Source organism: Aricia agestis, chromosome 2 (genome assembly GCF_905147365.1).
Source record: "Aricia agestis chromosome 2, ilAriAges1.1, whole genome shotgun sequence".
NCBI lineage: Eukaryota > Metazoa > Arthropoda > Insecta > Lepidoptera > Lycaenidae > Aricia > Aricia agestis.
Window position 1 is genome coordinate 6,452,124 of NC_056407.1, and position 12,927 is coordinate 6,465,050.

At 38.6% G+C, this 12,927-nt stretch overlaps 1 protein-coding gene across 12 annotated transcripts in view; it reads right to left on the minus strand.

The window, feature by feature from the left end:
- LOC121736614 (talin-1) overlaps nt 1–12,927 on the minus strand; it is a 66,908-nt gene that overhangs the window by 32,937 nt on the left and 21,044 nt on the right. For 10 of the 12 annotated variants that reach the window (XM_042127972.1, XM_042127987.1, XM_042127943.1 and 7 more), the window contains exons 3-14: nt 6,471–6,581; nt 5,724–5,851; nt 4,725–4,879; nt 3,669–3,824; nt 3,434–3,537; nt 3,194–3,335; nt 2,576–2,767; nt 2,255–2,333; nt 1,955–2,123; nt 1,503–1,675; nt 1,071–1,232; nt 302–393 (exon numbers count right to left, since the gene is read on the minus strand). In XM_042127972.1, the coding sequence (XP_041983906.1) occupies nt 302–393; nt 1,071–1,232; nt 1,503–1,675; nt 1,955–2,123; nt 2,255–2,333; nt 2,576–2,767; nt 3,194–3,335; nt 3,434–3,537; nt 3,669–3,824; nt 4,725–4,860 (1,405 nt within the window). In that variant the 5' untranslated portion in view covers nt 4,861–4,879; nt 5,724–5,851; nt 6,471–6,581. Of the gene's footprint in view, nt 1–301; nt 394–1,070; nt 1,233–1,502; nt 1,676–1,954; nt 2,124–2,254; nt 2,334–2,575; nt 2,768–3,193; nt 3,336–3,433; nt 3,538–3,668; nt 3,825–4,724; nt 4,880–5,723; nt 5,852–6,470; nt 6,582–12,927 lie in introns of those variants that run through there. The other 2 variants (XM_042128012.1, XM_042127951.1) reach the window with 2 other exon arrangements.

The window sequence follows — 12,927 nt, forward strand, 5'->3', positions numbered from 1 at the left end:
CAGTGTATAATACATTGCCGACGCTTGTGCTTAAGCAACATATTTAAAGGCTATTTATACATTCTTATCATAATTTACAATTAATATACCTATATAAGTGAAAATAGAATTAAATAATCAACTACAATAATTAAAACTGTATAGCTGATATTAGCACATATTTATATGTACACATAACACATTAATTATAGGCAACAAAAATGTAATACCGTATATTTTGTTTGCCTATTATATAGTACTCAGCAATATTTTACTATTTATTATTTTACTATTAGACAATCAAGATTATAACAGCACTTACCCTCAGCGCCTGGTCGCAGCACGGCCGGCTTCGCCACCGACTCAGTATTCACTTTACCCGACTTGAATGTGTCGTGTTGGATGATGTTTGCCCTATAAAAACATTATTAGTCAGTAACAATAACAAATAATAATCCAAGCAGATATGTATGAATATTCATACACGGGCATAGATGAACTCTACGACTGGTGTATCCGAGCCTGTAAGCCCAAAAACTTCATGATAATCCATACTTCCATACTAATATTATAAATGCGAAAGTGTGTCTATCTGTCTGTCTGTTTGTCTGTCTGTCTATCTGTTACCTGTTCACGCTCAAACCGCTGAGCCGATTTTGCTGAAATTTGGCATGGAGATACTTTGAGTCTCGAGAAAGGACAAAGAGTAGTTTTTATCCCGGAAATATGTACGGTTCCCGCGCGATAAACTAATTTTGGCGCAACGGAGAGAGAGAGAGAGAGAGAGAAAGAGACACACTTTCGAATTTTTAATATTACTAGATGATGCCCGCCATCATCTAGTAATATTATAAATGTGAATGTGTGTCTGTCTGTCTGTTACCTCTTCACGACCAAAACGCTAAGCCGATTTTGCTGAAATTTGGTATGGAGATACTTGGACTCCTGAGACAGGACATAGGATACTTTTAGTCCCGGATATAAGTACGGTTCCCGCGTGAGAAATAAAAAAAATTGCCGTAACGGAGATGCGTTCATCTAGTACACAATAAAACTATCATGTGGCGTAATTAAAAACTATAGACTCTCACTTGGAAGGCGACACGGAGTCCTCCAGCATGGCGGACGCCTCATCCCCGTCCAGACCGAGATGGTCGCGCGCGCGGCGCTTACGCACAATGATGTCGATGTACCCCGCGATCACCTGCAGGATCTGTTCCGCTTCGGTCGTTTGTACCGAGTAGTATTGGTCGCTGGAATATTATTCAATGTGTAAAAAAGGAGGTGGGATTCTGTGTGTGTGAGAGAGAAAGAGAGAGATATGATCGTTTAAACAATTTACTCATGCCCAGTTTCTGAGAGTTTTGACTGAAGTTTATATATTGTATAGCGCTTTTGATTGGCTAACCTAAAAGTATAAATCAATCAAAATTGCTACTGAACAGATAAATAATAAGAAAAATAATTGTGCGTTCTCGACAGACAAAATTTGAAACTTTCTCATATAGTGTCATATACCATACCTGTAATCGCCAAAATCAAGTGTGAAGGTATTGGGACTGGCGCACCACCGCCTCACGGTAGTCAGGGGCCAGGTCTGCAATATCTCCTTGGTCTTCTCATCTAGACGCAGAACAGAGTCCTTGGTCACGCCCAACAAACGGGGCACCAGCTTGTTTTTGCCTTTCATTTTCTCCTGGAATTGTATTTCATGTTTAAAAATTTATTCAACGAAAAATAGGGAGTTATTTGATTGGTATCTAAATAAAATGAACATTTAAAAAATACATCTTTAACTTTATAAGAAAAAGCTTTGGCAGTTCGGTTCCTGTGTTGCGACAATAAAAACAACTGCTCTATAAAAATAATAACGAACTCAGTTTGGGAGTTATTATAATGAGAGGTTTGCCACGATGGCGGCATATTCAGTAAAGAGCCAAGACGCAGCAGTGACATAAAAATGACAAAATTTTACCTTGACAAGGAAGAACGCGACGCCGTATGTCTTGAGGTCGCGCGCGCTCTTGGTGTACAGTACTTTGGCGTCCAGCTCGCTGAGCCCCGCGTGTTTCTTGTGCTCCTTGAAAACCTTCTTCTCGATCCCTTTCACCTTCATGTACGAGGCCGGGAGGAATTCTTTCAGGCTGTTAACAAAAAAATAATAATAAAGCAAATTGCACCGTTATACAGTAGAATATAATAACATGACAAAAGCTCAATGAAACAGCTGTTATAAACTTGTATATTACATAGAAGTAAGGGTTACGTAACTTACTCTAAAAATCCTGGTGTGTGCTTGTCTTCTTTGTGATCTCCAAACTGTATTTGGCACTGAATGCCAGCGAACTCGCAAGCTGAAATAATGTACAATTTTGAATCTTTGTAACATTTACTCAAATTAAAATCAAGCATATAAATCACCATAGATAAATTAAATATTTGTTTTGATATATTTGTAACAGATAATTTATTTGCACCTATCCAGGTTTGCAGATAGAATATTATCTGATAATTCAAGTTTTCAACTAAACAAGTAATTTTGTCCGAGTAATTAAATTGCTTAGTTAATATAAGCTTTACTAGCATATTATCTCACCTTTATCCTGCGTGATGGGATGCGTGCCCGCCAGTATAGCGTCTCTCGCTTGCACATACAGCAGGTTGAGTTGCACGGGGTCGCGCGAGTCCACGTTGCGGTCCGAGAAGAACAGCTTGCGGCGCAGCAGCAGCGTCTCCGACCACTCTATGCCCTGCTCCCGAAGAGTCTTCGAGGGCTCTACCCAGTTCACTGGAAATAGAACATTCTTTTACGTCTTTTTTTTTTACCGCAGCGCAAAATACTTTGAATCGAAGCAGGGCTTGTACCATGAAACTGTTTTGAGACTCCAACAATCGGACGAGAATGCCACCTCCTACTCTAACAAACGTGAAATGACGTTGTTAGAGCAGGACGCGGCATTCTCGTCCGATTGTTTGAGTCTCAAACGAGTTTCGTAGTAGGACAGGTCGAGAAGTGGTGTAGTATTGACAGCCAGTAACATACATGATACACGGCGTGAAAAAGCTTCTTGTTATGAACTATGATACAATATAAAAAGATGGACTCTTTGTTTCTAAGCAATTGCAGTCTTCCATTTGCCATGCTAACTTTCAGTATTATTGACACTGAAAGTTAGCAACAAAAGTAAATTATTATAAAGGCCTTTTATCTCACCTTCATCATCAGTTCTGAGTTTTTTACGTAGCTGCTCCATTTTGACGTCTCTTTCTTTGTCTTGGTGTCTCCTCTTGAGGGTGAGTGTTCCGTAGTTGGGTTTCTCGCACGGATCTGGATCTTCTTTCTGCTCTTCACGTACCTACATTATTAAATGTTTATTAGAATACTAATTTTCTAAGTGCACTAAGGTGATTACTGATTAGTGATTGCTGTAGCGTATGTGTATAAAATACTTACCAAACCATATTCATCATAATTTGTAATGCCGATTTTTGTGCAAATGACCACCATCAGGTTGGCTACAATTTGGCTGTCGTCTACGAGCAAGGTTTTGACAGTGCCTAAAAAAACAGAAGAAAATTCATTAATTGCTCAAAAATATATCCTTTAAGTTTCAAAAGATCACTTAAATAGGAATTTACTTGAAGTAAACAGGTCACAAATCTCAATTTTGCATATTATTTGATCTTACCATCTAACATTCTGACTCGGAGATTCCTTGTCTTTTTGTTGTACTCCAGGATGTCACCATTCCTCAACATGTAGTAGTCCAGACTCCTGGACGCTTCCAGCCAGATGCCCTTTTTGTTGTCTTCCTCTGATGCCAGGAACAATCCATATTCTTTGGCTAAATATTAAAAAGAAAAACATTTTAAAACCCATTTACATAAAATCCATAACCCTTCACATATCAGAATGATGTAGGTCTGTGAACATAACTAAAATTATTTGTTACGAAAACCTTTTACCACCTTTCAACAGTAAGCTTTTAATTTATTCGAATTGATGAAAATCATGAATCATATTTGGGTTGTATAAGTAGGCCACTACAGTAGTATGGTGCCGCGCTAATGTAAACAACGTTGTAAATCTGATAGAGCGTCGCTGCGGCGACCTAATTAATTTAAAGTGCATACGCTGTAAGGCTTTAGGCGTATGAGGGGCCGGCTTGAGATCGGCCCTACATTGTGGCTTCATGCAAATAGACATAATATGTATTTTATTTTAGTAACTTAGGAACTTCTACATGCTTCGGCAGTCGGCACGGATTCTACATGATACGGCAGCATGACCAGGAAGGTACTAACTACGTTTTCACAACGTCACAAAATACACCTCAGAAATAAAGCTTGCGTTGTTTTTTTATTTTTTATGAAATAAAGGGGGCAAACGAGCAAACGGGTCACCTGATGGAAAACAACTTCCGTCGCCCATGGACACTCGCAGCATCAAAAGAGCTGCAGGTGCGTTGCCGGCCTCTTAAGAGGGAATAGGGTAATAAGGGACGGTAGGGAAAGAGGAGGGTAGGGTAGGATTAAGGAAATATGGGAGGGTAGGGAAGGGAAAAGGGTAGGGGATTGGCCCTCCGGTAAACTCACTCACTCGGCGAAACACAGCGCAAGCGCTGTTTCACACGTTTAACATCAAATGATGTGGGTTGCTGGGGTTCTTTATAAGTCTGACATCTCCCTAAATAAAAAAATCAAGGGTCTACAAACTTTTTTATTTGATGACAGTAGATACTCACGGTCATTAGAATTGGCTTCTAGAATCTTCTCTCGTATGATACGGCAGGCGTCGTAGACGGTGGTGGAGGGGTCGAACTGTATGGTCTTCACCACTTTGCCGCCCTCCAGCGATATCTTCAGCGAGAGCGTCGCCATTTTGCTGAGGGAATGGGCCCTGAAACCAAACAGAATTATTAATTAATCGAGTCTGTAAATACTGATTTTGAATATTTATTGCCTGATTAACTTTAATTACTTGAAGAGTTTGACAGAAAATGAATGATTTTATGTGAAATCTTCATTAAACAAAATATATCTCTGATTCGTCCGTGCTGAAACGGTCCAATAAAAAATCATGCAGTAGACTCTACGGTTAGTCTACTGCATGATTTTGTATGGAGCATTTTAAAATTCTGACGAAAAACACACGCACGCTATGACAATATTTTTGTATCCCAATTATTTCTAAAATACAATAACAGCAGGAAAGTAGGGTATTAGTAATTGATTCAAATGAAACTATCCCTGACCTATGATTGGCATTTTTGGAGCATCCTGCTTATTGTGAAATCTCATAGCTGCGCTAATTGCTTCCAACGATATTCCAATTTTGAAATAGATAGGTGTATTTTTTTAATTACAAACCTTAGCTGATAGCAATACATGTCGTATTGTGCAGTCTTTAGGTTAGACTCGAACTAGACTATCATAGTATTAAAATAATAAATTAGGCACAAAATATCCTTGAAGTATCATTATCTTATTGAATTTCAGCGAAAACGGAGCGGAAAATGCGTAATAAATAAACGAAACACCTGCGCGAATCTAAAAATACGAACAAAGACGACGTATATTCACCATGTATTTTGTAACATCCTGACACAAAAACCTAAAAGCGATAGGGCGACACCTGTTCCCTGCGTTATCTGTTGATATTATCTCTATGTAAAGAGCTCTCTCGGCTAAGTTAATAAATTGTTTCTAGACAGTGTCTACTTGTATTGTGTCACAAGCCTCACCTGTATATGGACGCGGTGCGTGAGCTGTCGTAGTCGAGAGATTGTGAGCTGCCTCTACGTTCGTCGTTCTTGTGTTTTCGTCTCTCGTGGCTTAACGACCTGAGCCGCGGACGGCTTCGGAAGGAACCCTAGGGCAAACAAAAAATATGATTACTCGGCCGATTTTCCTAAAAAATATGGGCCTCCCGGCGGTGATATATAGCTGCAGACGTAGGCACAAAATAGAATACGTGGCACCTAATATACGCTCTCGTATTGTGCCAAATGTAAATTAAAAATTATGTAATGGTCCAATTGCGCATACAAATAAACGCTTTTATGAATGAGGTCGACGCCCGGAACATACGAACGTTCAAACGCAGCGAAATAAGTTAAAAAAGTACGAGAGCAGATAAACATTTGTAGAGATAATACAATCTGTCAGCGAAACTGGGCGAACGTGGAGCGAATGTGAATGACCTGCCTGAATTTTTGGAGAAAAATACTTTTGAATTTGTACCAGCATCACCTGAGTAAATATTGAGCAAACCTGGCATACCTAAACAAAGAACTTACGCAATTTAATGTGGTGCTAATGAATCGCGACTATTAGGCAATCTTTAGTATCAAACCTTTAGTCACGTCGAGAATAGAACTCACTTTCTGCAAGGCGCAGCCAAAACACTTTAGCAACTCCGTCGTCGCGCCTGTCTTCCCTCCTCCTTAACCCTTCTTAATCAGACAATCCATCAGCTACTAAGTACTCACAGGTCGTGGCTCCGTCAGCCGTCTCCAGTTATCACGAAGCGCGTCTTCGATGCGTTCGCGCACGGATCGTCAAGGCCGCGACGACGTTTCCTCTGTGCACTGGATCGACACCTGAGGAAGAAGGAACGGAATTGTAATACATCTACGATAAACTACAACAGACTGTCTAAGTGTGTGTGTTCAGCTGCCACTTGCCAGAGTCGTTTAGACCTTGCAATTAGTACATTACTGCCTTGCTTACTAAATGGCTACTAAATTTTGTGTGAACCCTGAGGCCAAAACTAACAGACTGTGACTGTTTTCGTTAGGCAGAATAACAATAGGATAATGTAACTTGAGTACCACTTCATTTATAATAGAGTTTCAGTAGTTTCGGTCTTAACTATACGCTGACTATGACTAAAGATACCAAATAAGTCCATTAATTTGTAATAGACACTTTTTAAGACTCCAAGAGACTAATAACCAGTGGACCATCTCCATAAAACCTTTAATAATTCGTCCCAAGAGGGTTTCGTCACTTCATTTCGCACATTCGCAGACGAGACGGTTCATTAAAAAACCCCATGGTCATAACCGTTTCGTTATTGCACCGAGTTTTGCATAATGGCGATTCGCCCCCAAGCCCCATCATCTTAGTGGAATTTAATACTGTAATACGAAATTACGTATGTAGATATCTTTATGATACTTGGATATTTAAACGACAGTGTGAACTGTAAAGCATCCCTTCAAACTTTATAGATCTTCTGAAAGTATTGGAATTTAATACATAATTTCATAATAATATAGAGGTTCTATTTTTGATAAATAATATTTACTTATTTTTGTTTAATACAATATGATCTATGCCATATGGACATCCGATTGCGATTAGCCTTGCCAAGTTATTTGCTGCAATAGGTAGATAAGGTTTTGAGCGGTAATATATTTATGCAATTTAAAATTAATTTGCTGCAATAATCGACCTTTAATAGCATAGCAGTATGTACCTTCTTCCTGTCCGACACTCGGTAGATAGTACCGATAACAATAAAATTAAATTATGAAATTAAAAAAAAAACTCGCCAAACAACTTTAAATTAGTAATGAAATAATATTTACTGACTTTAAGTTTAAATAATTCCTAACTGTAAAGTTATATCTTACCATAATTATTGTTACCGTGAAGGTGTGTCGGGGACCGCCAAGTAAACTACGACAACAGCGACTTTTGCATTTTGTATCGCCAAGTCGCTCATTGTCTCGATTCGGTTCGCTGTGAACTGACCCTTAAACTATAATGTTATGTGAAATCAAACATCTACATTAGCGGTCCCCCGATACACCTTGACAACAATAATTATGGACTAAAAATATATCATTTTACAGTTAGGAATTATTTTAACTTAAGGTCAGTAAATATTATAATAATTTAATTACTTTTTAAAGTTGTTTGGCGGGGTTTTTTTTTTAACTTAATTTTATTTTATTTCATGCTTTTTAAAGTTGTGTTGGTTATAGTGCAGAATAATTCGTATCAACAGAATCATATCTCAATGAATACAATCTAACTATGAATGTCCTCTTGGATGAGGCCGTCAATATGTATAACCTCCACTTTGGGTTCATATAAAGCTCGGCTCCTATATACGTATTACTGTTTATCTACGTCTCGTTTTCGCAATTAAAATAAGCCCAAACACGAAACCTCTGCTCTAAGTTGCTGAGGACTTGAGTATCCTATTGATTACCAGGTGATGCTGCAGGACCAGGTCAACTTTCCGTATATATTCATAAATGTCACGAACTCTAGTTCGTGACATTTATGAATATATACATATTTGCATTCTAGCAAAATATAAAGCCCACCAAACGACTGCAAGTTGCTAATCGGCCCTTCACGAACCAGATGAACCGCGATTTTCCAGCACTGAGCAGACTGATGATGATTAACTATACCTAAGAACACTCTCGATCATGTCAACTTTTTTTTTTTTTTAATCTTTATTTAATGAGCTTATTCAATAAACTGAGTGGCATGTCAGCTTTCAAACCAAAAAAATTAGATCAAAATCGGTCCACCCGTTTGGATGCTACGACGCTCAGACGAACAGACAGATAGAAACGTCAAACTTATAACACCCCTCTATTTTGTCGGGGGTTAAAAACAGCCCGAAATCGCCTAGGCATACAGGCGCCCTATTCTATCACGTCACCAATTCCCCCGAACCTGTTACTCGTTTGTCACTCGCGATCAGTGAAACCTTCAGCGATGTCACAACTCACACGACAAGTCGCGACGCATATCGCACGGGTCAGCGAGCGCGTCGGGGGTGCACGACGTACGGGGACCTCACGAGTCACGACTTTTACTACGGGGGGCAACTTTACGACGTTTGATCCGAGGGAGAAAATCATTCGTAACACAAACAGAGCAAAATATAACGCACCATTAAATATTATCGTATATTTTATGTGACAAATATTTTTATTGAAACCGCCGAGCCGTGGAGATGCAATAAATTATGATACATCTTAGAGTAAAGATAAATATTTTAATTGGAATTCTGAACTCTACATTCTATGTAGATTGTAGAGGTCCAATAGACGCTCTATGTTTATTCGTAATCAATATTAAAATTTAATTTTTAAAGCATAATCACACTAAACTGCTCAATGCATTAATCTCATTTAGTCAGACATAGATTTGATTTTAGATATAGTAAACTCTAGTATCAGACTGCGGTAGCTGTAATCTTGACCCCGATGTATATCTCGACCGCATGCGGATGTGCGGCGCGGTGCGGTGCGGGGTGGTGCGGGATCAAAAGATCCGCATCTTGTGTCATTTTCCGTTGCATGCCGCTGACACATTTGTAAGGAACTAAAATTGCAAGGGACGGTATTAACGTTTTGTAAGAATGAGATGAGATACCTAGATGTTAAACTTTCGGTTACTTCACGTTTAAGGTAGAAACTAATATTATGCTGACGAATAGATTTAGCAGTAGGGAACCCAGATATAATGATGATGTTCAAGATCAAAATATTACTGCTAAACTTTTATGCTCCCAAAAATAAACTTCCGTTTATCTTATCTACTTTCTACATTATCCATTCATATGTTGGGAGAAATATGTATTAAAAATAGTAGCGATTATGTCGGTTGCCACTTCCTCGTTCTAAAAACAAACCCAACCGCCACGTTTATATAAAATTTATGGTGAACTAGCCTCCATTATTAGTCTTTGAGAGCAGAGTTCCGTCAATCTTCTTTGATTAAAATATGTAAGGACGATTCATGTGCGATCGTTTGTTTAAGATAAGAGTTAAGTTCTTACATAGCAACAACAATATGAAACTCCCATGGAAAACAGTTTAATTGCGATGAATCGCAACAATCGATCGAAAATTATTAGCTGCCCTAAAAGTGACCAACTTTTAAGGCAAGTTACATAATTATAATGTGTACTTATGTAACATAATATATAACAAGTTACAACTTTATTAAGTTCTCAAAATAGAATTCCAAAAAGCTATGATTGACAAACGTCTCTACCTTTAATTGGGTACTTATTATGGTTCGGATACCTTCCCGTACTTTGGTTTGTAATATCGGAGCGGCATTTTACTTGTAGGCTGTAGCCTATATTCCAGTAATCCCCTCTGCACACCCGAGTCCCGACCTAAATACGGCGAGCGGCGCCGAGGCGTCGCGCGTCGGTCGGTGCGTCGCTAGGCAACCGACGAGCCCCCAATTACCGCACACAGTACTTATATTTCAGGCCCTTTCAAATATTTTCGTCATTAACAAAAAATACCTCATGAAAATTAAGCCCACCTACAGCACTGCAGGTATTTGAGCAGATTAGTATTCAAGTAAGAAAATCAAAATAGGGATGCTCCTATGAGTCCTAGCCCACCCCCTCTAAATGAGCATGGATTATTAACGGGCCCCCCACACATTTCCATCACTGCAACCTCTGTAAGCTAAGACCAACAGCAGTAACCTTCCACGAAAATCCTTTGGATTAAGCTTAAAGAAATTGGCTAACCTAACCGCAATCCTTGCTTATATTATAAATCCGAAAGTGTGTCTCTGTTATCTCTTCACACTTAGACCGCCGAACCGATTTTGATGAGTATACGGAGATGAAATGGATAAAATTTAGTGTCTTTTATCCATTTTATCCCCATATACCCATATTTTTTATGGTGTACCCAATTATTTGGTGTACATGAGGAGACATGAATGTTTTTAACTTGGAAAAATGTGCGATTCCCGTGCGATAAACTAATTTTCGCGCAACGGGCATCATCTATAATCATAAAATATAATGGGAATAGGTAAAGCCTTACGCAGCATCACTGTCATATATGTATAAATATAATATAAAATAATCCACCATAGACCAATTAGTAACTCCTCTTCTATTAATCAGTAATTCGACATCGAAGACGGATATTTATCCATTGTCCGAGAAAGTAATCCAAACAAAAGGGGTTAAGTGAAGACTGAAGGCAGGTCGATACGTGGCTATTATCACCTATTATGGTGTCGCGTTTCTATTTGTACTTGTTTGTCATACCGCTGATGGCGTGGTCGTTAAATATAAACATTATCGGACACTGACGATGAGATGATTTCATTACTCTTGAGTGGGATTCATCCTTCAATTTAACATTCCGTTCTCTATTATAATGTGAGCCTTTCCTAATTAATATAATATAATATTATTCAACCTTTAATATATTTTAGATTTGGTGAAAATATGTCCCCAATTATAAAATATGCAACAAGAATGTATTTACGTTCCTTGTTCGAAGCAGTACCTGTAGGATCCGAACTAGATTGAACGTGCTTTAAAAAAAGTAATAAATTGCAAAATATGCAGTATAATAATATTGATAACTGATAAGAAGATCTTTTCTCACGATCGCGATAACGAGGATACTGACTGATAAATAATTTGCGATAAATTATACAGTAACAGGTACACAATGATAATAATATTATGTCACTGCTTTCTTGAACAGCGACTAGCGAGCAAACTCAGCAATCATATTTATTTGATTCAGGATCTTAAAAAAAAAATTAAAATGTATGACTTTAAATAATGATCATTAATTAATTAATTGAACATACTTATTTAAATAAAATTACTTATTACTATTTATGGATAAACTGTACTTTACGGGACGCTGGTCTGGCGTTTCATATTTATTTGTTAGAAACTACACAATGCAAGAAGTCTTTCCGTGAAGTCGGTTTTTGAAGCAACCTAGTAGTTTTCGAGAAATAAATTATTAAAAATCGCAAAATTAGATCAACATTTTTGATTAATTTACGTCACTACTTTGACTGACTACCAACCTTATAAAACTACGATCTGTCATTTGCGTTTCCTTACGTGAAAGTTAATTCTATGCAGTCAATGTAGACAAAATTTTGGGGTCTTTTTGGGGTATTTATGTTGTAAATACATTTGAAATGTAAAATTTTATGTATTTACGTGTAATTTATTGAAAAGAATAATAATTTAATTACTCATACTCATAGGCACAGACTCTGTGCGTAGCAGTAGCGGGCGGCCCGATAGTCAATTCCCCGCTTTAAGTTTAGAATCATGCCCAACAATTTTAACTACTTAGCCACAGATACCAAAGCGGAGGGGCGGGGGGGCGCAGCCGCCCTTAAAGGGGGGCTCGGGGGGCGCAGCCCCCCGCCAAAACAAAAACAAACACAATCCAGAAAGTCCAAAAGTAGGTTAGGTTAGGTTGGAACGTAGACCACAACACCCAGAAATAGGAGCCTTGCATAGCGGGGCTCCGTCAACTGATAATTGAAGCTAGTTGTGCCATATTGAGGGTCATTGGTCTCTAGGTATGAGACGGATGGTATGAGGTATGAGGCGGAGACTTGACAGACGGACATGGTCCCAAAAACGAATTTGCCAACCCCTAGAGTACAATTCCTAAGCAGGAGGCTGAATTATGATAAAAAATATACATCCTTCACTCAACCACAGCCTTGCGATGCTTCAAAAACACTTCGTAAACACCCGAGAACAGTTATTGTACTTTGGGTAGCTGGGAGTTATGTAAATCTTTCTCTTTCAACTTGCTTTGTTTTTGTTTTAGATCGATGTGGAACTGGAAAAAAATCTTCACAAGACTTGGGACGGTACAGCAGTGTATCCAGTTTGCTGAGGAGAGAGGATTTATTCCTAAGCAGAAAATGTGTCATATACACCACAGGCCAATGACGCTGTCTACCGAAATCCAGTTTGGCAGATTCCGCTGCAGAAAGAGCAACTGCAGGAACAGGAGTGTGAGCCGGGTACAAGGTACCTGGTTTGAAAATGTGAGGTTATGCATCACATTAGCATTTCAAATAATGTATGCTTTTAGCGAGGGCTTGTCTTATATGCAAGTACAAAAACAACTTGCTACCAAGATGAGCCTGTGATTTCCA